This window comes from Sus scrofa, chromosome 18, assembly GCF_000003025.6.
Source record: "Sus scrofa isolate TJ Tabasco breed Duroc chromosome 18, Sscrofa11.1, whole genome shotgun sequence".
Taxonomy (NCBI): domain Eukaryota; kingdom Metazoa; phylum Chordata; class Mammalia; order Artiodactyla; family Suidae; genus Sus; species Sus scrofa.
In genome coordinates, this window is record NC_010460.4 from 5,568,084 (window position 1) to 5,595,372 (window position 27,289).

At 55.2% G+C, this 27,289-nt stretch overlaps 1 protein-coding gene across 8 annotated transcripts in view; it reads left to right on the forward strand.

Moving 5' to 3' along the window:
• Nucleotides 1-27,289, forward strand: part of PRKAG2 (protein kinase AMP-activated non-catalytic subunit gamma 2) — a 269,685-nt gene that overhangs the window by 93,007 nt on the left and 149,389 nt on the right. The window contains exon 1 of one of the 8 annotated variants that reach the window (XM_021078617.1): nucleotides 24,603-26,131. The exons of 6 other annotated variants lie outside the window; for them this stretch is intronic. In XM_021078617.1, the coding sequence (XP_020934276.1) occupies nucleotides 26,038-26,131 (94 nt within the window). In that variant the 5' untranslated portion in view covers nucleotides 24,603-26,037. Of the gene's footprint in view, nucleotides 1-24,602; nucleotides 26,132-27,289 lie in introns of those variants that run through there. One more of the 8 variants, XM_021078618.1, reaches the window with a different exon arrangement.

Genomic DNA, 27,289 nt, shown 5'->3' on the forward strand with positions numbered 1-27,289 from the left:
GGCCACGATCATGTCGCCTGCGGGCAGCGTCCGGCGTCGCCCCCACTCCCTGCCCAGCACGGCAACTATGAAGCCATTCTGCAGCAGCGCAGCCAGCGACTCCAGGACAAAGACGACCAGGAAGACCAGCATGGGCACGACGGGCTCCGCGGTGCTGGGCCACATCGGCAGGGAAACACAGCCTCTCTGGGCGAGCCGCGCCGCGGAGACCACAGACTCAGAGGCTCTTCCCTTGGATGCGTGCAAAAGCAAAGCGACCAGCCAGCACCCGCCCACCTCCCCACCCCCACCCTCACCCGCGCCTCCCTCCCGGATTTGAAAAGAGACCCTCTGTGATTTCCCTTGGCATGCAAATCGCTCCCAGCTCCGCGACACCCTGAGCTGTTTGCAAGCGTGCATTTGCCTGTGCCTCCTCAGAGCCAGGGTCACAGAACAGAGGCTCAGGGCTGGTTTTGCAAAGGCCCCTGGTTTGCACTTTATTTCTTGCCGTGCTATTTCTTTCCTAACTTTTCCTTAAAAGACGCCCTTACCCGTGGTTCCCTCCTGTAACCACGTCCTGGGTTAACGTTTTATTCCGCATCCTATGATGGTGTCTTGAGACCCACCTCCCAAATGGGCGGGATGAGAAGTTATCCATACGTGCAGGTCTCAGAAGCACTAAGAAAAGGCTCCTTTTGGAGTTCCCATTGTGGCTCAGCGGGTTAAGAACCATGAGAATGCGGTTTGATTCTTGGTCTCGATCAGTGAATTAAAGATCTGGCGTTGCCCTGAGCTGTGGTGTGCATTGCAGATGCGGCTCGGATCCGGTGTTGCTGTGGCTGTGGTGTAGGCCGGCAGCTGTAGCTCTGCTTCGACCCCTAGCCTGGGAACCTCGGTGCGCTGCAGGTGTGGCCCTGAAACGAAAAAAAAAGAAAAGGCTCCCCACCCCACCCCCACCCCCAGGGGCTGCTCTGCTGCCTAAAATCTCACTTGAGTTCCCAGGCGCCTCCTTAAAACTTGAGCACTTTGAGCCTAGGCATTTTAACTCAGCGCCAATTTCACCTCCCCCGACACGTGTCGAATTCGCCCTCTTCCTGGGGGTCAAGATCTGACCTTCCAGGCTCCTGTCCAGACCTTCAAGAGGATGGAAGCAGCACGAATCTGTTCCAAGGGCGACCTGTGTCTCGGGGGCACTTACATCTCCCTCGGAAGCAAGGACCTCGCTCTGTCTCAGTCCCAGAGAATGATGTTCTCACTGTGAAACCGAACATCTGAAGCTCCAGTGACTCGGGCTCCGAAGAAGCACAAGCCCAGGTGGATGGGGTGTCTCCTTCCCTGGAACCAGGGCCGGGTGGCGAGGTCACAGGTGATTGGGGGGGGCGGCGCTGTTATGTGAGGAAGGACCAGGCCTGACCCCTCCCCCGGCCCCTCGGAGAGGAAGCTCGCCTCTCTGCCAGCTCTGGACCTTGAGTTCTTCCTCCCTCAATGAGGAACAGCGATTCTTCACACTCTTTTTTTTTTTTTTTTTTTTTTTGTCTTTTCGAGGGCCACCCCCTTGGCATATGGGGGTTTCCAGGCTAGGGGTCTAATTGGAGTTGTAGCCACCAGCCTACGCCACAGCCACAGCAATGCAGGATCTGAGCCACATCTGTGACCTACACCACAGCTCACAGCAACACCAGATCCTGAACCCACTGAGTGAGTCCAGGGGTCGAACCCACAACCTCATGGTTCCTGGTCGGATTCGTTAACCACTGAGCCATGATGGGAGCTCCGATTTCCTCACACTCTCGAAAGCCTTCTTTGAGAAGCACCTTCAGAGCCACATCCATTCTTTACTATTCAGAGCCATGTGAGTCTTAGTCTTTAGAGATGATTTTCTTTTTGTCAAGAAGCTTTCTTTGGGCAAATAATGTTTGGGGACAGAAGTTGGGGAGTTCCGTTGTGGCTCAGTGGGTTAAGAACCTGACACTGCCTCTGTGAGGAGGTGGGTTCGATCCCTGGTCTCGCTCAGTGGGTAAAAAAGGGTCTGGCGTTGCCACAAGCTGCAGCATAGATCACAGATGCAGCTCAGATCTGGCATTGCTGTGGCTGAGGTGTAGACCTGCAACTGCAGCTCCAATTTGACCCCTAGCCTGGGAACGTCCATATGCCACAGGTGCAGCCTTAAAAAAAAAAAAAAGTTGAGACGAAGGGAGTTTCCTGGTGGCCCAGTGGTTAAGAATCAGCGTTGTCACTGCTGTGGCTCAGGTTTGATCTCTGGTCCAGGAACTTCCTTATGCTTCAGTGAGGCCAAAAAGGGAAAAAAAAAAAAAAAAAAAAGTTGAGAGAAAGCTGTATTAGTAGAAACGCACGGCCGTGAGTTTGGACGGGGATGTGGCACCAACTTCTGCCAACTCCCTCCAGAACCACCCGTCCCCACCAGTGACAGGTCCTACTGCGTCTCCACCTCAGCTCCGCCAACCGCCCCCCCCCAAGTACGTAGCAGGTCCTTCTGCTGTGACCTCACCGTCTGCATGGTGAGGTTTTGGGGACAGTTAAGGGTTTTTCTGCTCCGACTCCTGGTGTGATGCTGAGCATAAAACACTTGTTATGGAGAATCTTTTTTCCGTTTGGATCCTTCACGTTTCTCTGGCTTTGCGTCCCGGTAAGGACGGAGGACACCTGCCCAGCCTGTGCAGCTCTGTAAGTGGTGACCCCGAGGCCGCAATGCCCCCGCAGGTCTGTCCCTTCAGCTCACGCCCCTCCAGGAGGCCCTTACCCTGCGGGTTACCTTTTGGGGTGACTGTGCTGGAAGGTGGGTTGGACGTCCCAGTAGGCCTCCAGTGGCTGGCCGTGGCTGTGTACCCCTGCTGCAGAAGCATTCACAGCTGCCTAACTGGCCTGGCCATCCTGGGCCACTGCGTCCACTGGCTCTCTTGTCAGCCTGAGGTTCTCAGGGAAATCTGGGCTCTTTCCTTCCTCTCTGGATGTCTTGGCTCAGAGCCTGCATCCGTGACCAGCAGCATCTCGGCTCTGCTCGTCCTGCTGGATGCTGCAGACCGGCCCTTCACAAGCATCTGGGCTGCGGCCACTCCGGCCCAGGACAGTCAGCGGAGACCTGGTTTGGAAGAGAAGCAAATGCAAACCACCCAAAGGGGGAGAATTCCTGAGAGGCCATTTTTGACGTTGGGAGGAGGAGACGGGTTTTCTACAAAGGGCCTCACTTCCCACTTGCTCGCCAGCCTCCCGTTCCCCACCTCCCACCGCTGCCCCCAAACACCTGCCTTTGGCAAGAGCCTTCCCGCCCCCAGTGAGGGGAGGGGGATTCTGAGGCTGTGGTTGGCATGAGTGATGATGTTGGGAGAACAAAGCCTTCAGAGGTGCAGCCAGCAGCGCCCCCACCCTCCACTGAGCTCCTGCGACAGGCGGTGACAGCATCTCTGTTCTTTCTGAAAGACGTGGCGTGGGCTGGGCGCTCTCCTTGGGCTTCTGTTGTACTGCCACTCATGTGGCATCACCGAAAGATGAAACTAAGTCTGAAACTGCTCCTTGGTCCAGTTCCTGAAGGGGCCTCAGACCCTGCAGGCTCTGGGCACAGTAGACGCCCCAGCCCGTTCTCAAAGGACTCTTGTCTGCTGGTGTGAGGAAGGCACCTAACCTGGTCCCACAAGGTCACGGTCAGCACTGCGTTAGCGGGTCAGGAAGGCGAGGGTCGTGGGGGATTCAAGTCAGATCGGGGCTTGTCGAGGAATTGCGCACGATAAATAACCGACTTCAGGTCCAACGGGATAATGATGAAGACGTACAATTTCATCTCATCCTTATAGTAACTGTTATGGGCTTAATTGTGTCCCCCCCGCAAAGGTACGTTGAAGTCCTGACCCCCGAGCATCTCCTCCGATGGCAACCTCATCTGGAAACAACCTCATTGCTGATATAATTCGTTGAGATAAAGCCATACTAGATTCGGTGGGCATCTAACCCAGGACGACTGATGTTTTATCAAAAGATGGTGCTGGGGAGACAGAGGCAGGTGGGGAGAATGCCCAGCGATGGGGAAAGGTGACCAGAGTGATGCGTGGACGGAGGTTGCCGGCCACCCCCGGAAGCTGGAAGAGGCAGGATGGATCCTGGTCCTGCTACCACCTCCCGAGCGTGGCAGAGCCTGTTGCGGGCGCGCCGGTGTGAGGTCGTCTGGTGCAGGCAGCTGCAGGAACCAGGCGCAGGGACCCGCCTCAGGAGAGTGATGCATTTAAGGGGGGAGGGGGCGGAGATCCGTAAATGATGCGCCCGTCTCCCCATCGCGAGAGTACTCTCAGTGAGGGAGGGTGCGTGTGGCCCAGACACCCCCCACCCCACGCCATGGGGAGAGAAGACTAGACGTGAGGCCATCCGGGCTGCCGCCAGTTCCTTGGGACCTGACCGCAAAAGTCGTTGGTGATTTTCGAGGGAGCAGCTCGGGCAGCGGGCAGCTGGGAGGGGAGGAAGCCGGCTCATGGACCGAGGGTGGAGTCGGAGGTGCCTTTGGGTCAGAGGGGAGGGGATGCGAGGAGCGGAGGGGTCTCGGTGCTCAGCCACAGCCCCGCCTCCCGCCCCCCCCAACTCCCAGCCGCTGAGATGGGACCACGTGCCGCGTTTCCTTTCCTACGAAGGGAAGCCAGAGCTCAGGGCTTGGCACCCTAGGTGGTTCAGGGCAGCTGTGCGTGCCTTGTAATGCAGCCACGTGGCTGGAGGCAGGGAAAAGCCAGGTGAGGAGGAGGCAGGAGGTAGGAATGCAGGTGAGCCACCCGATCTGGTATCTCTGGGGACTTGGCTGGGCCAGCTGCCAGACTGTGAGGCCAGCAAGAGAGAAGCCCCCTTTTGGGTCGGACTCCCAAGGCCCCAGGGCTCTGTTCTCACTGGGGCAAGTGAGCCTCTCCAGGCAAAGGGGGGGACAGGTAGCAGGTGGGAGGACGGATGTTCGTGAAGCCGATTGGCCGTGTGCTCCAGTGTCAGAGAGCTGGGCGCACCTGCAGGCTGAGCGGAGAGGCAGCTGTGACCTGGCGGGCATGAGCGGGCCTCCACCTGTTCTGGGCTTTGTTCTCCACCGTGCAGGCGGGATGCTGCTTGTCCGCAGGGCCCGAAAGAGGCCATTTGTCCTTCCAAAACTGCCACCCCCGAGTCAGCCCACCTGCCCCTCTGGAGAGTCTGAGGACTTGGACGCATGTTGGTCTGTTTGCCTATAGAGCTGGTTTCCTAGGCAAGCCCAGGGGTTGTGGCTTCCTTGCAGCCCCTGCAGTTCTGCCAGGAACGGAGTGGGGGCTCGGGTTCACCCTGCAGTGCCACCCAGCAAGGCCGCTATGTGTCCCTGAGGCAGGGAGTGCCTTGCTCGGGGTCCCATTGCTCACCTGAACGCAGGGGCTGCCCAGCAAAACTGGACTCCCCCCTTTTCCCAAGGACACCCTGGACTTTGCTCTCGAGAAGAGTTAACCTGCCCTCTGACCTCACGGAACTAGCTCTCATGGGGGTCCCTTGCGGGGCCCTGCAGAGCCACCCGCACCTCTTTCTCTGCCTGTCAGTTTGGTCCCTACGTGTCTGTGCAGTGCGCCTGTGTGTCGGTGCTGCCGAGAGCTGGGCCCTTCAGCCCCTGGGTGCTTCCTGAGGAGTGTTTCCTGCCTGGTTCAGAGGTCATCTCCAGCTCAGGAGACAAGGGCAGCGGCTGTGACCTCCTCTTTTCTGCGCCCCACCCACCTCCCTTCCCCCAAATTCATTACCTGTGAACTTGTGTGCAGTTTGCCCGTCACCAGGAGGTGCTGGCCACTCTGCAGCCACTCCCCCTCCTTCTTTTCTTTATTATTATTATTTTTATAATTGCTCCTACGGCACATGGAATTACTGGGCTAGGGGTCAACTCGGAGCTGTAGCCGCTGGCGTACACCACAGTCACAGCAATGCCAGATCTGAGCCTCGTCTGCAACCTATGCCATAGCTCGTGGCAACACCAGTTCTTTAACCCACTGAGTGAGGCCAGGGATCAACCCCACATCCTCAGGAACACCGTGTCGGGTTCTTAACCTGCTGAGCCACAACGGGAACTCCCCTGCTTTCTTTATAACAGAACCTGGTTTCACAACCAGGGTCCAGCCCTGGGCGTGAGTTACGGGGCATGCCTGGTACGGATGGTCTAATACGGGGCATGCCTGGCTTCCAAGTCGCTGACCTCAGAGAAACTAAGACAGTGTCAGAAGACCGCTGCGAGGGAGCAAAGAGGTCCCTTCCTCCCCCCAGAAAAAGCAATAGCCCGGGACTGACTGCCCTTCTCCCTCTGACTGTGGTGTGAGGCCATGGTTTCCTGGCACATTGACCATCCTGTGACCTTGGCCGGCACAGAGGATGGCGGGGCAGGCCGGTGGGAAGGTGATGGTGATGCAGTTTGCACCACGGAGCGCATTATTTTAGGGAATAAAAGTACTAGTCGTGTCGTCTCTTTTAAGTTAAATGTCTCTGTTATATGCCTTTAAAACATCCTGACTAATTCACACATCTCCTTAGTGACAGAGGTGAAGTTCATTGGATAAGGATTAAGGCACAGCTGGAAGAGCTTATCTGGACTATTCCAGGCCCGGGGCTGGGTGGGGGGTGGATCGGAGCACAGATAGGCTTTAATCTCCCCGCCCCCTTGCTGTGGGGGGACACAGAGCAAGTAAAGGGACCGACAGGGTCAGGAGGCTTGGGGCTGGACAGCGAGGGACTTCTCTGATCGAGGGACTTCTCTGATCGAGACGGAGCCAGAGAAGGAGCCATGCGGAGGAAGTGTTAAATGAAAATCAGCGAAAAGCCTCGTGATATCTGTCCGTCGCCAGCCTTTATCCTCCAGAACTCTCCCTTGGTGAAATAAAAAAGCCAGCAAGCTAATGAGGCCAACTTTTGGCGAGGTCTTAGGTCTGAGTTCTGCCTTCTGTGAATTTGGTTTTTCTGTTTTTCTCTGTACCACGCCTTCCCTTGGTTTCTTTCTTTCTTTCTTTTTTTTTTAAGCTTATCTTTGAAAAGGTCCCACTTGGTCTTCACGACTTGAGGCTCTGCAGGGGCAGTGGTCCCCACTGCCTGCAAGTTCCCAGGGCAGCAGGTCCCCTAGCAACCACAGCCAGAGGATGGCCACATAAAATCTCTCCCACATTCAAGACAGGATGGGCTGCATATGTGTCCCCCTTTCACATTTATAATCGGAATGTTTTATTGAACCTGCTTTCCTGCAGGAAAATGCGGGGGTGAGACAGCCGCCCTGGGCCCCACCGGCCCTGGGAAACAGCCCCCACCCGGCTCTGCGAAACGCTGGGTCTTTTCGGGCTTTGCAGCCAAGTGACCACTAGAGGGCGAGCTAGCCCCACGTGCCGAGCCTGCCCAGGGGATGGCGGCAGGACCCAGGGTCCTTGCCTGGTTTCCCAGGGTGGGGAGGTTCACCTTCAAATGCGCCTGGGAAACAGGAGGAAGCTCCCCTTCCAGGGCAGGCAAGTGGGCCTCTTTCCCCGCCCCCCGCCCCCTGCTGACCAGGTTCTCTCTATTGAGAACCTGCTGTGATCCTGGGTACTGGGGACACAGCCACCACTGTGGCGTGTGGGGACAGTTCCTGCCCTGGTGGGGACTGCATTCTAGGGAGGAGAGGCCACGGGACATAAAAATGCTGTCCGACCCCAAGAAAAACAAGGGGAGAGGCTTAAGGGTTGGAGGGCGCCCTTTCATGTCTGACCATGAGGAAAGCTGATGCGGAGGCCTCTGCGCAGAGAGGGGATGGAGCCGGGAAGTGGCCTGGCAGGTGTGCGGGCAGGTGTGTGTGCCTGGCAGCGGGAAGCAGTGCAGATGTCCTGAGGGGGCAGCCTTAGGGGAGCAGGTAGTGTGGGCAGAACCAGGTGGGGAGGGAGAGGGAGGCCGTCAGAGAGGTGGGGTGGGGCTCACAGCCAGGGCCGGATCCCAGGTCTGAGCCAGCCACCCGGGAGCCTCGGAAGGTGCTGGAGGGGGAATGACTTGCAGTCGGGAGAGATCATCCTGCTTCTGTGCAGAGAGGGATGGTGGAAGGGGAAGCGGGGCGCCAGCCAGCCGGGGGCCACTGAAATAGACCCGGAGGTCAGTATTGAGGTCTCCCGACTCCTGTAATATCTCCTCGCACCCTGCGTCCCCCAGAAAACCTTGCCTGCTTTTCCTGCATCCAGCGATCTGCCAGGGCTCTCAGACACAGCCCCCCTAAGTGTCTGCGCAGCCTGGCTTCTCTTGGGATGTTACCTCCGGTCTTTGGGAAAACGTGCTCGCCTCCTACTGCGCCTCTTCCGGCCCCGCGCCCTCCCTCCCCACACCGGGCAGCAGCACCGAAGCCCCCAAGGCCCCCTGGTCTTCCTCCCTGGGAAAAGCATCAGGTCTGGGCTGAGACCGAGTCTGGGCGAAGGATGGACACCTGCCTCGCTCACAAGCAAAGAGCTGGCTCGTGTCACACCAGAAACGGGCCGGTTATTCCAAGGAGCCGGCAGCCCCCTTTTCCTTCCTCTTCCTCCCTAGACTCCTGGTCTGAGAGCCTCGGGGCCCTTTTCCTGCCCCCTCAGACCAAAACCAATTCTGACGGAAGGTTCTGGCAGAAGTATTTCAAACTAAGAAGTACATTCTAGAAGTCAAAGGCCACATCCTCTGGGGGCGGGGGGGGGTCAACACCTTGAGTGTGTACCTGAGAGGGGCTTCTAGCATCCAAACCAGATGTGACAGGTGCTTTTGGGCAAAGTGGTGGTCTTCCCAGAGCCCACGATCACGCAGAGACGGCCCTCAGGGCGAGATGGTGGCGTTTCGCCAGCTGACCCCCCCCCCACGGCATCTTGTCCTGTGTGGGCAGCTGTCCACCCCGAGTGACCACTGCTGACGGAAGTCGGCCCTGCTGGGTGCTGGGACATTATCTTTGTCCTCCTAGAAAAGCATTGAAACGTGCCGGCTGGACAGCCACCTCCTCAGATGACCCTGGGGCTACTTGAGGTCACAGCCGTGGTTCTGGAGGACAGGCCAGGAGGAGAAGGTGGAGCCGGGGGGTGGGGGGGCACTGGAGAAAACTTAGGGCACAAACGAGGCCACAAGGTGTCATCACGGCAGTGGTCTGAACCTTCTTTTGCCCACAGTCAGAAGTACGTTTTATCGTGCTCCAGCACATACGCACGTAGGATTAAAAACCGCTTCTCACAAAACGGTGTTTACCCTGGCGTGTGCGTGCTCTTTTCAATCCGACTCTTGTTTGTTGTAAAAGGCCGCTTTATCTGCCCCGCACAGCTGGTCGCATGACGGGGCAGGCGTGGGAGACGTGGTTGGACTTTGGAAAGCACCACCCTAGATGGTCATAAGCGCAGGATGGCTTTGGATCGCCTGCCGAGCGAGCGAGTCTGGCTGGAAACCTCAGGGCGCAGAGACTCAGTGGGGCGGACGGAGGCCTTGGGGTCTTGCCAGAGACGCGGAATGATAGACGTGGGGACCGTTGCTAAGAGCAGCTCAAGATCGTGACCGAGGTCGTGTGTACTTTGCACACCCAAATACGTGCAATTTCCTGTTCACTGTTCAATTAAAATACTAACATTCCATCAGCAGCGGAGGGCGGGGATTCTGGGCTGGAGGCTTTACATCTGGGTTCTTGAAACCCAGCTCTGTCCGGGTCTAAGGAGAGCCGTTTGAAATGCGAATGAGCTTCCCGCAAAGTTGATTTAACTGGTCAAACTTTCCCACCATCTCCGTGGTGCATCACAGAGCGCTCTTCTCTTCTCTCCCAGCAACTGGAGTTTATTTTTCAAATAAAAGTCTGTTTTCCCATAAAATGCCAAAGGTTTGGTACTCTGTGTAGCGGAATGAACTTGGGCTTTAAAGACTTTAATTTGGAGCCTGCAAGTCTTCGATTCTCGTGCCAAGGGCTTCCCGGGGCTGAGAACCTCCTGCCTCCTGGCCCCGCAGAAGCCCCAGCCCGGGCACGCTCCACGAATCAGGGTCAGACCGGAGTGACTTAGGCCTTGGCTCTTGGATCTGGAACGTGAGGCTGGTGGCCCTGCAGAACTGCCACGCCGACACCAGTCTTCTCGTAAAGCAGGCTGTTTATGTGACCAGCAGGATGGAACCACTCTGAGTGTTTAAAACAGATGAGGCTGAGTGATTATCCGGTTATAAAGGTGCAGGAGGAGCTAAGCCAAGCAAGAGAGGCCATCCAGGGACTAGTGGGGAAGTTTCTAGGTCCCTGATCGGAGAGGTAAAGGAGGAGGCAGTGAGGGCAGGAGGAGGGCACTCAGGGTGACCTGGGGAGAGCTGGCTGTCAGGCAGGATCAGGGGTCCGAGATGCTCCCTCAAGCCAGAAGCCAGCCGAGAAGGGAACCTGGGCATTGCGGCTGCAGGGTCAGCCCCGTGTGTGCCAGGCAGAGCGGGGGATGGGTAAGGAGCGGGAATGAGGGCCAGTGGCATGATGCCAGCGCCTAGATGAATGCAGGTACTGGTGCCTGCGATGTGAGAGCAGACCGGTCCAGGCACGCGCACCCCCAGCCCCCAGCCCTGCAGAGTTGGGAAACCTTCTCTTTCAGGGCGACAGAAGCAGGCATTCTTAGGGAAACTTTGGTGCCACCTCCGTGGACAGGAATCAGTTCTAGAAAGACGTCCCTAATGTGGGTTGCAGGTCCCCGGGTTTGAGGGGTCCCGGGTGAGGTTCTGCGGGGCAGTGCTGGGGGGAGGTGGGGCGGCCGCTCGGGACATGGGCAGCGATCGGAGGCCTGCCACTCTGGTCCTGGGGAGCTGGCTCCTGCCTGGAGGCCTGGCAGCCTCCTGGAGTAGCCTCTGGGCATTTATCACTAGTGCAGAAGAGTGTGTGCTCAACCACGAAACAGATGCTGTCCACATGGGGGTGAGAACCCCGGGGAGGGGGCGAGTCTCAGGGCTCCCAGACCCTGTGGGAGCCACCTTGCCGCCTGGGAGATGATGGCCATGGGAGTCTTTTAAAGCAGGCTTGGCCAGCTCTTCCTGTGAAAGGTTGGATGGTAAATGTTTTAGGCTTCGTGGGCCACCTGGTCTTGGCCGCCTCAACTCAGCCGCAGACAAAATGTGATCTGTGTTCTAACAAATCTTTATTTATAAAAGCAGGTAGCTGACAGGATCGGTCCTGTTTTAACAAATCTAGTCATCTCGCCCCCCTTTGACCTCTCAATGCCGCCTCTATCTGCTCAAGTTAAAATTTGCGTTCCCTAGTGGCTCAGTGGGTTAAGGATCCAGTGTTGTCAGTGCTGTGGCTCGGGTCACTGCTGTGAAGGGGGTTTGATTCCTGGCCCAGGAACTTCTGCATGCCATGGGTGTGGCCAAAAAAAAAAAAAAAAATCTGAAGTCTTGCCATGTCCTCCACGCCCCAGCCCTCGTCTGGCTCCAGCCGCATCCTGTAATGCCCACCCGGCCTCCTGCATTCCTGGTCCTTGAAGATGCCGAGCTCACCCCAGCTGCAGGCACTCTGCTCCAGATGCCCTAGTGACGGACGCCCTGTTGACTCCCAGAGCCCCTTCAGGATGAGGGGCTCAGTCCCCGAGCTGTTGGCCGTGTCACCCACGGAGACACCTCACGCAGGGTGGCGCCTCTTCCTGAGCCGACCCACACCCGGCTGCCAGTCGGTGTCTGGTTGTGAGGGACCGCCCCTCACCCCACGCTGGACAACTCTTGGGAACTTTTTGGGGGCCTCGATGGGTCTACACAGCTCCTCGGCTTCGGCCCAGGCCCAGCCCGTCTCCTCCCCTTGCCGCGGATGTTGATCCAGGAGTGTCCCTAAACGCAGCCCTCTCAGCTGGGCTCTGGGGAGCCCGCACCAGCTGTTCTGCAGGTGGCCGCAGGTGCTGCCCCTCCCCCAGTTCTTGCTCGGATGTCCCAGTGTCAGTGGCCATGTAAGGGAAGGCAGGAATGGATGAGCAAATGAATGGGTGCGTGGGGGCTAGAGGACAGGGGACATGCTCGGGGGAAGGCTGCAGGTGAGGCGGGAGAAGAGGCAGGCCAGCCCGAGGCTGCTTGAGGCCCCTGGTGTGTCCCCAGACGTCGTGCAGTGAGGGGCCGAGGGCGTTTTACCCTGTGCCTGGCTGGCTGAGGTCCTCCCCACCTGCCAGCGCTCCACGGCTCTGTCCAGGACGCTGCGCCCGTCCTTGGGCCTCCCCGGAGCCACCAGAGCCTGGGCCCTGGGCCCTGCACTCCCTGGCCCAGGCTGGAGTCTGCTGGATCCAGGCAGCTGGTGAGGTCTGGATCCTGGGGCTGAGCAGACTTCAGAAAAACGTGACTCCTCTTGCCTGCCCACAAAGAAAGGAAAAGTATGCGTGGCATCCAAGTTTCCTGAAAAGTTCAGCCAACACATTGCAGAGTTATGTGGCCTGGCACCCAGTGTGGGCCCCTGGGAGAGCGCCCTCTGCTGGCCATCATGCGGATGGTTTGAAGGGGCCCGGATGGCTTGGAAGAAGCCAGGGAAAAATCTTCCTTTGGTGAATTGTAGGACTTTCTGGTCTTTGAAGGGCTTCCTGCGTGATGATTCTACCATGGGACACAGGGAAAGCAGATGCTAGCCAACCTACATCCTTGTCCTGGCCACTGTATTTCTTTTTTTTTTTTTTCTTTTCTTTTTTCTTTTCTTTTTTTTTTTTTCAGGACTGCATCTGTGGCATACGGAAGTTCCCAGGCTAGGGGTGGAATCAGAGCTGCAGCTGCCAGCCCACACCACAGCCACAGCAACCTGAGATCGGAGCCGCATCTATAACCTACCCCGCAACTTGCAGCAGCGCTAGATCCATAACCCACTGAATGAGGCCAGGGAATGAACTTGGATCCTCATGGATCCTAGTCAGGTTCATTACCACTGAGCCACAATGGGAATTCCCTCACTTCATTTCTTGATTCCTCTTTTAAAATAACATTTTGAAATTTCTGGTGTGTTGCAACGGGATCAAGGGTGTCTCTGCAGCACCAGGACACAGGTTTGATCCCTGGCCCTGGCACAACGGGTTCATGTTTAGATCCAGCATTGCCGTAGCTGCGGCATAGGTCACAGTTGCAGCTCAGATCTGCTCCCTGGCCCAGAAATCCCGTATGCCGTGGGGCAGCCAAATAAGAAAAAAGAAAATCATTTTATTTTGACCATTTCAAACCTCCATAAAAGTTGCAAAAGCAGTGGAAAGAACGCTAATGTATCTTTCATCCAGATGCCCCAATGTTAGCGTGTTGTTACCCCATCTGCTCATATCTCCCAAAACATATATCCCCAGTACATAGTTATTTGCATGTTTTTATGAAATCTGAACCATCCAGAATGAGTGGCAAGCACAGTGTCCCCTTGGCCCTAAAAACGTCGGTCACATTCTGTAAATCCGGGGCCATTCTCCTCACGACCGTTTTAACCAGCAAAACCAGGAAATGAACCGTCAAACAACCGAGTGCGCTCCGCTGTGGCACTCAGCCTCGGTTCACAAACTGTCTCAACAGCATCTTTGGAAGAAGCAGCCCCCACCCCACCGTGCATCCATGGGGTTGTCCTTTCTCCTCAGTCCCTCCGGATCCAGAGCTGCCTCCGGTCTTGTCTTCAAGTCCACACAGGCCCGTTACTGTGTAGACCGTCCTTGGCTCTGGGTATGCCTGACGTTTCCTCGGGATTGGTTTCAGGGCTGTAGTGCCGAGCATCGGCCGTCCTGTCCTGACATCCCCGACCCACGCTGGGTGATACTAACTGAATACTTGGTTAAGGGAGGTGTGTCTGCTGCAGTTGAGTGTTCCACGCTAATATAAGATTATTCCTTTTTCCCTTTGTAAGCCATAAACATTTCGTGGCGGGGGGTGGGGGGGCTGCTTATGTATTGGCTGCACCTGCAGCACATAGAAGTTCCTGGGCCAGGGATCGAACCCATGCTGCAGTTGCGACATGAGCCACAGCTGCAGCGACACTGGATCCTGTGCCACACGAGAACTTCCAGGCAACGTCCCATACTTTGGAATTATGTGAATCTCTTCTTTCTCGTCAAACTTTCACTTGCGAGTTTTAGCAGCTGTCATTTATTCTTCCCCTGAAGGAAGACTGCAGGTGTCACCAAGGAGATTTGCTGACATTATCGCTAGTTGTGCATTGCTTTGATGGAGTTGGTAAGGAAGAAATTTTCCTTTTTTCCTTATGTATATAGGTAGGTACATACTCATGGATTCGTATTTTATTCAATAGATACTGGTTTGTCGTGACTGTATTTTGATACTCAGATTGTCCTTTTGGCCAGCATGTGCCCTTTCAGGCTGGGCCCTGTGTCCCACGCCTGCCTCTAGTGTGTCCTAAGCATATCTTATGTTCTGGTGTAGCAAAGCCGTCCAGCCTCATCTTGGGCTCTCCCTGCCGCCGTCCTGGAATCAGCCATTTCTCCGAAGAGCCCTTGTTTCTTTCAGTGGTGAAAAGTATTTAAAATAATATCCAGAGTGTGCTCTTTTCAGCTGAGATGTCACAGCTTCTAAGCCTTCTCAGCAGACATATTGGAAATATGTTTTCGCAGAGGAGAATAGATGATAAAATAAAGAAGGTACATCCACGGAGTGGAGTATTGATAGCTATGAACATATATAGACATGGTCTCTTTGCACCCATAGAGCAAAAGCCATGAACAGGCATTTCTCAAGAGACAGGAAAATGGGGAGTTACTGTCATGGCTCAGTGGAAATGAATCTGAGTAGGAACCATGAGGATGCAGGTTCGATCCCCGGCCTCGCTCAGTGGGTTAAGGATCCGGCATTGCCGTGAGCTGTGGTGTAGGTCGCAGACGTGGCTCGGATCCTGCATGGCTGTGGCTCTGGCGTAGGCCGGCGGCTACAGCTCTGATGAGACCCCTAGCCTGGGAACCTCCATGTGCCGCAGGATCAGCCCTAAAAAAACAAAACAAAACGAAAAGAGAGACGGGAAAAGGCCCTTGGAGAGTACGCTGAGCACTTAGATATCGGTGGAAAGCCTTTCCCTAAATCCGCATTGTAGAATTCGCCCTTATTTTCCTCTAGTATCTGTCATGACTTAAGTTACCTCTTGTGATTTCCTGGTAAGATGCACATAATGTGTAATTTACCATCTTAACCATTTTTACGCGTACAGCTCAGTGGCACGAAGTGTGTTCGCCTTGTTGCGAATTCACCACCATCTAGCCCAGACCTCTTTCATCGCCCCAAAGAGAACCTCCCGGGCACCGCTCACCAGCCCGCTTTCTGTATCTATGCAGTTGCCTGTTCGGGATATTTCATAAAACTGGAATCATACGAAACGTGACCTCGCGTGTCTGGCTTCTCTCCCTCGGCGCGTCGTTTTGCAGGTGTACCCCTGCCGTCGCCTGTGTCGGTACTTCCTTTCCTTTGTGTGGCCAAATAGCGTTCCCTCGGGTGGAGAGACACAGTTTGTGTATCGGTTCGCCTGTCGGTAGACACGTGGGGGGTTTGGCTATTGGACGTAGCACTGCTGTGGACACTCATGCGTGCGCGTTTGTGTTTGAACACCTGTCTTCTGCCATGTGGGGCAGATACCAAGCAGTGGAATTTCTGGGTCACTTGGTCATCCTTTGCTTAACGTGAAGAGGAGCTGCCACGCTTGCTGAGTTCCTCAGCAGCCGCCCCGTTTCACGCCCCCACCAGCCGGAGGGTGTTCGTTTCTCCGCATCCCTCCAACGCTTGTTATTTTTCATTCGTTGTTGTTATTGTCATTATTCTTGCTATTACTATTGCCAGCCTAGCGGATGTGAAATGGTCTGTCTTTGTGGGGGTTTTTTGGCCACAGCTGTGGTTTATGGAAGCTCCTGGGGATCAAACCTGTGCCACAGTTGTAACCAGAGCCCCCGCAGTGACAACGCCAGATCTTTAACCCCCTGAGCCCCAAGGGACTTCCTCGCTGTTGAGCGTCTTTTCATGCCTGTGTTGGCCGTTTCTCCACATCTTCTTTGGAAGAGTGTCTGTTGGCTTTTTACCGGGTCGTCTTTCTGTGGTTGAGTCGTAGGAGTTTAGCCACACCCTCTGGATCCCAGGCCCTTGTCACATCTGTGGGCTGCAGAGTTTCTCTCTTTAATGAGTTGTCTTTTCACTCTCTTAATAGCCACGCTATTATTTTCGATGTACAAAAATTCTAGTTTGGATGACAGCAAGATGGGAGGACCAGCATTACTTAGGTGGGGTTGCTCAGTCCCTGGCCCCTGGAGCCACTCAGACTTGTTGACATGAAGGCTGGGGAGTGGGGCTCGGGGAGGTGGCCGTGGGCGACCTGATTCCAAGGAATGTGTCTGTCCTGTGGGGGCGGGGGGAGAGCGAGACACCAGGTGCGGCCAGTGAACCAGGGGACCGACGGTGAAAGGCTGGCTTGGGGGCTCGGGGTTCCTTTAGAGCCTCTAGGGATGGGAGAGAAAAGACAAAACTCCCTGGCACATCTGTTTCTGAGTTTCATCTTCTGACCATCAAGTTCTCCTGCTTGCCTGCTGCAAGTCTGGGTTCTCCGCAGCATTTCTCTCCAGGGGGGATGGCTGGAAGGCCTCCTTTCTGGCGCACAGGCCTTCGAGAGGTGAACTTTCCACCGTCTTTCTTGCCCTCTGACCCTCCCAGGACCCTCGACCAGCCCCAAGTCACCTAAAGGCCAGGAAGCTGGTAAACTCGCAGATTCCTTTACGTTGTCCCCGAGGGCCGGTCGGGATGAATGTTCCCAGGTCATCTTCAGGAGCAGAGGCAGGAGACGGGAGCCGGAAGGCCTGGGAGAGGCCACTCCTTCCAACGGTGCTTCTCACCTTTTTTTTTTAAGCATTTGCTGGAGCACTTTACTGAGCATGCACCTTGCTGATTTTTCTGCTGGAGACACGAACCACCATTTACTAGGTCCTTTTTTTGTTTGTTTGTGACTTTTTTTCTCTTCTTTACATTGGCATTTTCAGTGAAGTAGTTTGATCACAGGGTTTAGAAAAAAATCAATCAAGGAGTTCCCTGGCAGCCTAGTGGTTAAAGATTCAGCATGGCTGCTGCTGTGGCGCAGGTTCAAACTGTGGCCCAGGAGCTTCTGCATGCCATGGGCGTGGCCAAAAAAAAAAAGATGCTGAACATAATTTTGCTCTTTGTAGACAACCCGGGGTCCTTATGATGGGCCTGTGATGAGCAGGACGTATCCAGCCATTGCTGGATGGGAAGGCTGGAGACTCAGGGACTTACGGACCTTGGACCACCTGCTCCTGCTTTTTCCTGCTTTGTGTCTCCGATACCAGCCCTGTGGTCTGAAGCAGGGTTTGGCCTTGAACAGTCCACACTTGCTGCTAAGGAGCCAGGGTTCTTTGTGCGTGTGGTTGAAAAAAGCAAATGATTAGGAGGAAAGTCCCGTGACTCCTCCTTCGAGAGATTCAGTGCTTGGGCTTTGAGGGTTTTGGCTGAGGAGCAGGGTTCTGACTTAGCTGAGATCTGGAGCAGGAACTGCAGACACGTGGTGCTGCTCCTGGTTCACGTCCAAGGGCCCCCGTGCCCTCGCGATGTAGAGCCGGGCAGCCGGGGGAGCCTGGGCCAGCGGCCGGCAAGGGGAGGCAGCTTCAAAACTGGGCTGTCCATGCGATGCCCTTTGAGGCCCTTGGAGTCTGAGCCAGGTGGGGATGGGGGGCTCGTTCTGGGCTGTTTTGAGCGGGTATAAAACACTCCGCAGCTGATCGGGTATTTTTGCTGTTTTATTTCATGCAATTTCCTAAAAACACCAGTGAAATGGGCTCAGGCTGTATCCTGACCTCTTTTATGGGAGAAATGTGGAAAAACAAAAGAAATGGCTGGACGTCTCATGCTGATGCATGAACCTGCCTTGTTTCAAGGGGCTACACCTGACTCAAGTCCTTCAAACCTTTCTGGGTATCACCTTGTATGAGAAGCAGCAGCTCAAACGCAAATTCCACCTCAGGCCTCCTATGCTCCAGCAGTGGTTTCCTAATGAAAACGTGCCAAAGGCAGTTGAGGTTCTCCCGGGAGCCCCAGATTCCAGAAGATGGAGATGGAGCCTGGTTGCCCAGGAGACGGGGGGCCCAGGTGGTCTTCGCGGTGGCTTTCTGCCCAGCCTGCGAGCTCACGGACTCTGCATCCTTGCCAAGGCTTTTGCACTCAAGACATAACTTAGAGGGAGAAGCAAACACAAAAGCCAGGCGCTTGGCTTCTAGACCCTTTGGCATCTAGCATTTGAAAGCCATTGCTCTGGGGCCCTGGGGTCCCACGTTCACATGGGGCCATCCTGAAAGCTGGAGTCAGGAGCAAGTTTTGTCGGTGCCTTCAGAACTCTTGGCCTGGGTAGAGACCCAGGGATAGTGGGGCCCCTGAGAAGGGATCAAATAAGCCTCCCCCAAGTGTTTCCATGGTTTCCAAGATGCCCCTGTGAGATTTTAAGGATGGCGGGGCATTTCGTACTTTTTGGGAGCCGCACTTTGGCACGCTAAAAATAATGATTGCCATGGGGTTTTACCTTTTCTGTATTTTTAAAATTCAGATGCCCCTGTGGGTTTCGATGTCACTGGTATGAGTGGAACTCTTCAAGCTGAGGTGGTTTGCCCAAAAAGTCACCCTCTTGTCACTCCAAGCGTCTCTGCCCCGAGGCCCCGGTGGAGGCGGGAGGCAGGAGTGAGGGTGACTGTGCGGGGCTGACGCGGCGCAGCGGGCGCGGGGGCCCGAGTCAGGGCAGGGAGTGTCACCCTCAGAGCCGCAGCCTCATCAACAGGCCTGGGGAGGAGGAGAGGAAGGCAGCAGGAGGTGACACAGGATCTCCCTCAGAGTCAAGTGCCGAGGTGACCTTTAGAACTTTCCATGAAATCTGACACAGTGTTTTGCAACCAGCAGGAGAGCACCAGCAAATCTGTGCGGGCGGGTGTGCGGCTCCCCCTGCGCCGAGAGGGCCCCCCAGCCCCCCGCCGCCTCTTACATAATGGGGTTTTGTTCGGCTCGCCGCCTTTCAGGGGGGCTCCGGGCTTTTCAGGTCCTAGCACGTGGCCTGCGAAGGTTACCCAGGGCGTTTTCGGTTGACGCGTCTTCATTTACTTTTCCAATATCCCAGCCAAGAAGAGGCAGCCTTGGGGCCCTAAGTGCCACCGGACGGGGGCCGGATGGACCCGCCGCGGAAGCCCAGCCCTGCCACTGGCTGCAGGAGGACCCGGGGCAAATCATTCTGCTTCTCTGCACCTCTGTTTCTTTTATTTCGTAAACTGAATAGCCAGGGCTGCCCCACCACCCCCACCTTAGCGCAGGGTTGAGAAAGGCTGGGGAAAGTGCTTTGGGACGGGCTCATAAACGCGAGGCCCTGGTCCATGGGGTGTGCCCTCCTGCCAGCCGGCCTGGCTCGGCTGCCGCTTCTGTCAGCCCAGAGCTCCCGCCTCAGCCCGGCAGCTCTGAGGCCCGGGCGCCACTGAGGCTGTGTCCAGACACGGGGCTGGCACGTGGGGAAGGTCTACCCCGGGGCCCCAGCTGCTTCTGTGTCATCCCGGCCTCCCGTAACCGTTTCAGTGGGAGTCTTTGCAGCTGCACATAACCCAGCTCTCAAAGAGGCTTCGGTGACAAGGGAGATTTAGGCCCCTAAAACTTTTTCATTACTGCCGTTATTAATATTTTATGAAACTGGTTGGGAGTTCCCATCGTGGTTCAGTGGAGGCGAGTCCGACTGGGATCTGTGAGGTCGTGGGTTCAATCCCTGGCCTCACTCAGTGGGTTGAGGCTCCGGCGTTGCCGTGAGCTGTGATGTTGGTTGCAGTCTCGGCTCAGATCCCGCATGGCTGTGGCTGTGGCAGAGGCCGGCGGCTACAGCTCCGATTCGACCCCTAGCCTGGGAACCTCCATATGCTGCAGGCGCTGCCTTAAAGAAAGACAAAAAGACACACAAAAAATATTACAGGAAACTGGAAATCCAGGGGTGGGGGTGGACTTCCAGGAGGGCGCCCCTCACTCGGAGGCTTCCACGGACCACCCTGCCTGGGTTTCTGGTGGGACAGTGGGCCTGTCCCTGCGGCCACTGGGCCCTCCGCAGTCAGGGCCTTCTACTGCACGTGCTGGGGACTGGGCAGGTGGGGTGACCAGCGGAGGCTGGGTGTCTGCAAGACAGGTGACGGGTCCTGCGGGACTCCACCGGGAAGCCCAGGGTAGAACCAGGTTAATGGGATAAGACTCCTCCTGGCTCAGCCCCTCTCCCTGTGCTGTGGGAACAGGCATCCCAGGTCAGCTCCAGCCATTGGACTGGTTGACCCGCGTCTGGGGTCGCCAGGGTCTCCGTGAGAACTGTAGGAGCTGGTGGAGAAAGGCACAGCCACGTGGAAGGAGCAGCGTGCACCACTCCTGCATCTGCAGCGGTGGGGCACAGTGAGCCACCCCCTTCCTGCTCACCTGTCTGCCACCCCCCTTAGTGTCCCTCCTTCTCCTCCTCTCCTTCCCCTGGCAGTGCCATCTGTTCAACCGTCACCTGACATCCGGCTCTCGGCCGGGTTGCAGTATCCGGATGGGCAGAGGCCAGTACACCTGCTAAAATCTGAAAGGTCGGGTACCTGGACCTGTTCCCCGGCATCATGCTGTGGGCCCGCCCCCAGTAGAGAGCCGCCCCCAAGGTCACCGAGCACAGCCTGCTTCTGTCCCCAGGCCCACCTGCCTGCTCAGAAGCCACCTCGCAAAACGTGGTCAGAAAGCACTGATTATATTTCCCCATCAGGTCAGATCCCTCTGTCAAGGAGCTTGCAGTCTGACTGGGGAGAGAAAAAACACACAATAAAATAATGAAGCAAGCTCACAGTATGAAGCGTCTCCAAGAAGAAATCATCAATGCCATTTTATTTTTCTGGTTCTCAAGGGTGGGCTTATAATCGAAAAACTAGGAGAAAAAGAACAGCAACAAAACCAACAAAGAATGCAATGTGAATACCCCATCCTTCGGTCCTTCCCCCAAATCCTCCAGCCCTAGTATCAAGGCAGGGACCTGGGAAGCCCTGCTCCGGCAGCCTGGGGAAACGCGCTGAGACACACAGGCGTCTGCTGCTGCCGTTATCCGGTCCTGCTCTGACCTTCTGGGTCCTGCTCTGGCCTTCCGGGTCCAGCACCAGCCAAGAGAGTGATCTGTAAAGTAGACTCCAGGAATAGGTCTTAAAACACAGCTCCGGGGGAGGGGGAGGGGGAGGGAGAGGGATGGAGGGGGAGGTTGAAGTCAGTGGATGCAAACTATGACATTTAGAATGGATAACGCTGAGGTCCTGCTGTACAGCACAGGGAACTATATTCAGTCTCCTGGGATAGACCATGATGGAAAAGAATATTAAAAAGAATATATATATATATACACACACACATACATAATGGAGTCACGTTGCTGTACAGCAGAAATTGGCACAACATTGTAAATCAACTATAATTTTTTTTTGTCTTTTTGCCATTTCTTGGGCCGCTTCTGCGGCATATGGAGGTTCCCAGGCTAGGGGTCGAATCAGAGCTGTAGCCACCAGCCTACGCCACAGCCACAGCAACGCGAGATCCGAGCCGCGTCTGCAACCTACACCACAGCTCACGGCCACGCCGGATCCTTAACCCCCTGAGCAAGGGCAGGGATCGAACCCGCAACCTCATGGTTCCTAGTCGGATTCGTTAACCACTGAGCCACGACGGGAACTCCATAATTTAATAATAAATTAATTTAAAAATAACAACAAATAAAACACAATCCCAAAAAAAAAATAAATAAATAAGGAAAGGCAAAACGGACACAAAACCCCCCACCGTTCCATCTTGGAAGCCACAAGTTCCTTCTTTTTCAGCCCTTGCCTTAAAAAACTCCCCATGTGCAGAGAGCTTTCCAGAAGGACACACTCCTGCCCGCTGAGTCACAGCGTGTGTAGGAGTTCCACCTCTTGCTCCTTTGGGACCATCGGCTGGTGGAGAGCTCGCAGAAGGGACAGTGAGGGCTCCCACAGGAGGTGTCCTCAGGTGCCCCACCTGCCACGTGCATGTCAGCCCACCCGGTGCGTCTGCGGGCGTCTCCGTGGTGCAGGGGTGTTGTCCCAAGTTAGGGAATTCCAGGCATGTGTGAATCCAGCAGAGAGACCCCCGGGGTGTGAGAGCCGATTGTAAGATGTTCAGGAATTTTGTAAGCCCATCTGTGCCCCGTGAGTGCCCGAAATGGAACGAGGTTGGAGTAGTTGCACCACAGAAAGTGGCAGAGCCTACAGCTCTGCCCTCCCTCTCTCCCAGCCCCCACGGGTGCCTGTCCAGCATTTTCCAGCACACCACCGCAGCTCCACCTCTGAAGTCCAGGGTCCCCAGCAGCCTTCCTCTCTGCTCTTGGGTGAAGCTGACCCTGGGGAGAACGTTTAGAGTGAGGTCAAAGGTACATGTCAGTGGAAGTTCCCATTGTGGCTCAGCGGGTTAAGAATCTGACTGGTATCCATGAGGATGCGAGTTCAGTCCCTGGCCGCGCTCAGTGGGTTAAGGATCCAGCGTTGCCGACAGCCTCGGTGTAGGTTGCAGACACGGCTCGGAGCTGGCGTGGCTGTGGCTGTGGCGTAGGCTGGCAGCTGCAGCTCCAATTCAACCTCTAGCCTGGGAACTTCCATATGCCCTAAAAAGGAAAAAAAAAAAGTGTATGTCCATGAAGCTGGGGTCCCTTTGGGGACTTGTGTCCATTGTCAAGGCCATCATATCCGTCCTCACATAGCGTGTCCAAAAGCTGCCCTTAACCCGAGTGCTCCCCGGCTTCTTCCATCCAGAGCTTCCCGGGTCCATCCCTCAGGACAGAGAACGCGCTGGGCCACAGCTTGTCACTCCATCAGGCCTCTCTTTTCAGAATGTTCTGCTCCCATCTCAGTACCAGAACAGTGACCCTGAATGAGCTGGGTGATTCTTTTCCTCCCTCTGCCTGTGTTTCCGAGTCCTTTACTCCCTTCGAAGAGGCACCAAAGGTTCTATTGAGCGAATTCATGGCCTATGGAGCCCGGAGCTGGGCAGCGGCCATGTGCTCAGAGGCAACTAGAATTATTCAGCTTTAAATAAGATCTTGGGAATACTCTCTGCCCCCACGGGTTTGTGGGAAGGGTGAAATAAAATAATAATTGTGGGGTGACCAGCACTCCAGGCGGCATATGGCACTCAACAAATGGGATTTATTATCTCGCTAATTAAAATACAGTTCTTCGAGGCCAGGAATGTCTTTGAATTGTTCATAGCACGCGTCCCCTCTGTCGCAACTGTCCTGCACATTTGGTGGAGATTTAATAACTACTTGATGAGTGAATGACCACAGCAGCCCCTACAGGCTGTGTCCCCCGTGAATTTAAACGCATTAGCTTTCGTCACTAAACTTTGAAACGTTGCCTCTTTCTATGCACTTCAGCACGGAGCCCAAGGATGTCGGATGGGCTCCAGCAAAGCCTTTCATTCTCCTTCTCCTCCAGCGTGGCCCTTTCTTTGTGGCGCACTTGTCTAATGGTCTTTCCTAAAGAAGTTCTGTTTTGTTTCATTTTATTTTATTTTACTTTTATTTTTTCATTATTTTATTTTATTTTTTTGTTTTTTTTGCCTTTTCTTGAGCCGCTCCCGTGGCATGTGGAGGTTCCCAGGCTAGGGGTCGAATCAGAGCTGTAGCCACCGGCCTACACCACAGCCACAGCAACACGGGATCCTTAACCCACTGAGCAACGGCAGGGATCGAACCCGCAACCTCATGGTTTCTAGTCGGATTCGTTAACCCCTGTGCCATGACGGGAACTCCAGTTTTATTTTATTTTTATATCAGGGGAGCATTTCTATCTCTGTTAAGAACTGAATTGATTTTTTTAAAAAAATGAAATCTAACTGTGAAATTCTGCAGCCTACCTCCTTAGTCGTTTCCAAAGCTTCATCATAGTCTGTTTGGGCTCCTATATTTAATGCAGATATAATCCGCTAGGGTATTGGAAGACCCGAGTGGAGGTGGGTTTTGTGACTTGTTTTGGAAAACGAGGTTCCTCTGAGGGCCCCGTGTTGGCCTGACCTGCCCTCCAGCCTCAAGGCCAAGTCACACTGTCCTGCCAATGCTTCTCTGTCCATTTGTGCTGATGACACTTGTCCATTCTGGTCCCTTGGTCACTGGACCATATGTAGCTGTTTATACATTAGTAGAGTTTAACGGTTAATCTTTGTTTTGTTGGTTTTTAATTTTTTTTAATTAAAGTATAGTTGATTGGAGTTTCCGTCATGGCTCATTGTAATCACTGTAATCACTGGCGTAGGCCAGCGGCAGGTGCGGCCCTAGAAAAAGACAAAAAACAAACAAACAAACAAAGAAGTGTAGTTAATTCACAGTGTTTGCCAGTTTCTACTGTATAGCAAAGGGACTCTTCAATATACATTCTTATTTTTTTTTCTTTTAACCTGTTTGTATTTTTAGGGCCACACCCAAGGCATATGGACGTTCCCAGGTTAGGGGTTAAATTGGAGCTGCAGCCACGAGCCTACACCACAGCCACAGCAACGCTGGATCCAAGCTGCATCTGCGACCTACACCACAGCTCATGGCAATGCCAGATCCTTAACCCACTGAGCAAGGCCAGGGATCGAACCCATGTCCATACGGCTACCAGTGGGGTTCATTAACCACTGAGCCATGACAGGAACACCTACACATTCTTTTTTATATGCTTTTCCATCATAGTCTATCCCAGGAGACGGGCCAGGGTTCCCTGTGCTCTGAGGTAGGACCTTGTGGTCCGTCCTTTCTAAATGTATCGAAGTCATTTCCAGATTCCTCGAGGGCAAGACCTCTTTCCTTTGTTTCTTCGTGAGACCTGGCTACAGGGATTTGATCACTGAATCGTCATCCTTCCCAGCAGAAACAATAGGCGGGTCAGATGGCCCTTAGAAATTCAGATTCTAGAAATAGAAGAAATCCTGCTGTGAGCAAGCCTTGTCCTGGTTTAGAGGGGAAACTGGGGCCATCGAAGAGAGGTAACTTTTGCAAGGTCACAAAGCTAATTAGCTTCCCTTTAGTCCAGTGACGATACCCGCAAAAGAAGTTGCAAACATTGCCTCATCCTGTGTTTTTAACGTCTGATGTTTAGCTGCCGAACACATACACACGAGAAGGTTTTTGTTTTGTTTTATTAGATCAGGGCTGGGCTTGGGAGTCAAGGAGGTTAGAATTCCAGTCCTGGTTCCGCCACTAGTTACGGGCCTTGGAGCCGGCTCCCCCCGCCACCCCCCTGTCCTGAGGCTCCGTTTCCCCATGTGTGGTGGAAGAGGCTTGCATCAGATGCTCTCTTTGGGTCTGTCGTTCTGCCGTTCTTAGCAAGTCCAAGGCTTGAATGGACCTTTGCTTTCAAGACCCTCCCATTGAATTCCTGGGGACCCCCTGTCCCCACCTTTGGGGTGCTCTTGCTTCTTGCATCTCAGGGAGCCAGGAGCTGAAGTCGAGTCAGTGATTTCCAGCGCGGGGACCTGTGGCTTCTCCAGCAAGAAGCAGCCGGAGCCTCCTGACCCCGCGGAGCCCTGGAACACATGAATCAAAATAGTTGCGTGATGTCATGTCATGATGGGAATGTGCTCTGGCCAATTGGTGCCAAGAATTGCCTGGACGGGGTGGTTTCCTTTTACAGTCTTTTTAAAGAGACATCTGCAGACGCGCACATGACTGGCAGGCCGGCCTCCGTTTGCCTATTTAGTCTTCCCTCCCTTTTTCATTTTAAGGAGGAAAGAACCCTGAATGACTGAGAGCGTGGCTGGGCTCAGCTCCGTTAACAAGCCCTCGGCGAGCCTCTGCCTGTGCTTCTGGCAGCTTCTTGCCTACCTAAGGGTGGCGGCGGCGGCAGCGGTGCAAACGTGAGGACCGCTGAGTGCCCGGAGGAGGAAGCACCAGCTGCCGGGCCCCGAGGGTGACCTGTCCTGTGAGCGTGTGGCTCGGGGACACGCCTGGATTCCCGGGCTGTGGCTTGAGCACCGGCTGCGTTTCGAGGCTCTTGGTGGCCGCAGCAGCCGGGCGCCCCCCCACCTGCCAATGCTGTGCCTGTCCCGGCCCCCGGGCACCTGCAGCTGAGGCGGGTCCTGCGCGTCCTGGCATGTTCGCCTGTCCCGCTCCTGTGGCCGCAGCTCCTGATGAAGCGGTTCGGCAGCCTCAGGGGGAGCAAGAAGCACAAGGACTCACACCGGAGCACCGCGAGGCGACAGTCGGAGCCCCATGGCCTTTTTGGTAGGACGGTGCCCTTTGCCCGGCTCTCGCTGGTCCACAGGGCGTGTGTGTGCCTGTGCGTGTGTCTGTGCGTCTGTGTGTCTGTATGTGGACAGCCTCCATGGTGACAGCTGTGTGCAGCCTCTCCTTTAACTGCGGCTGCGGTTGTTCAGCAGCAGTTGGAGGAACAGAGGGAGAAGTGTGTCCCTGATGACGGCTAGTGACGCTGCTGTGTGAACTGCCCACTGCTAATTTCTCCCAGGCTGTTTGCTCCCTCCGGCCCCACGGGGCCTAAGGAAGTTAGTGAGCCGTTGGCCTGTCATTCATTTAGGCAAGACCAGCAGCTTGGGGATAACTCAGAACGGATTGCAACTGTGACTTGTGTGCGTGGAGAGAACTAGTGTGTTGAGAGTTGGGGAGAAGGACTCTTCCCGAACCCTCTGCCCGGGGGCTGCGCAATCAGGCCGATCAAGGGTTAGGTGGGAGGGAAGCCGCCCGGCCTGAGTTGTGTCCCCTGCGTCTGCCTGGCTTCTGGGACCTTTTGCAGCTTCTCCCTGTGCAGGGCACTGGGACCAGGGTGGCTGGAATGTGGGGTGAAGGGCCTGCAATTCCGTCTGTCCAGTGACCTGTGGGTTTGGGCGGGGGGGCTTGTCTGGCTGGAGTCAGGCAGGTGGATTCCCGAGCCTTCAGAGCTTTCTGGGGGCCTGGCTAAGGCCTGCACATGCAAAATTAGGTGGTATAGGGGTTAAGGATCCGGCGTTGTCACTGCCGTGGCTCAGCTTTGATCCCGCTAGCCCAGGACCTTCCGTGTGCCATAGACGTGGCCAAAATCAAGTGAAGGGGTAGACTTCATTTAATTAAGCGTCAGAGTTCGCCTGCCCTGGACTCTGCTGCTTGTGAGACTCGAGACGTTCCCAGATGCTCCGCAGTAAGACAGAGCCGCAGGGCCCCGCTCGTGCAGCCTGGTGATGGCAAAGATGAGGAAAGTGGACGGGGCCTGAAATTGTGTCCCTTGAGTTGAGTGCAACATGGCAGGTGGGAAAAAAAAATTACTTTCTATTTGGAGTAGGGAAATGACTCTGGCAAAACATCTGGGCAGTACCTGAAACCTGGACTACAAACGGACCTCCTAGAGCGTTTTTTTTCCATGGAAGCTTTGCGGCACCCCTGTGCGGTCAG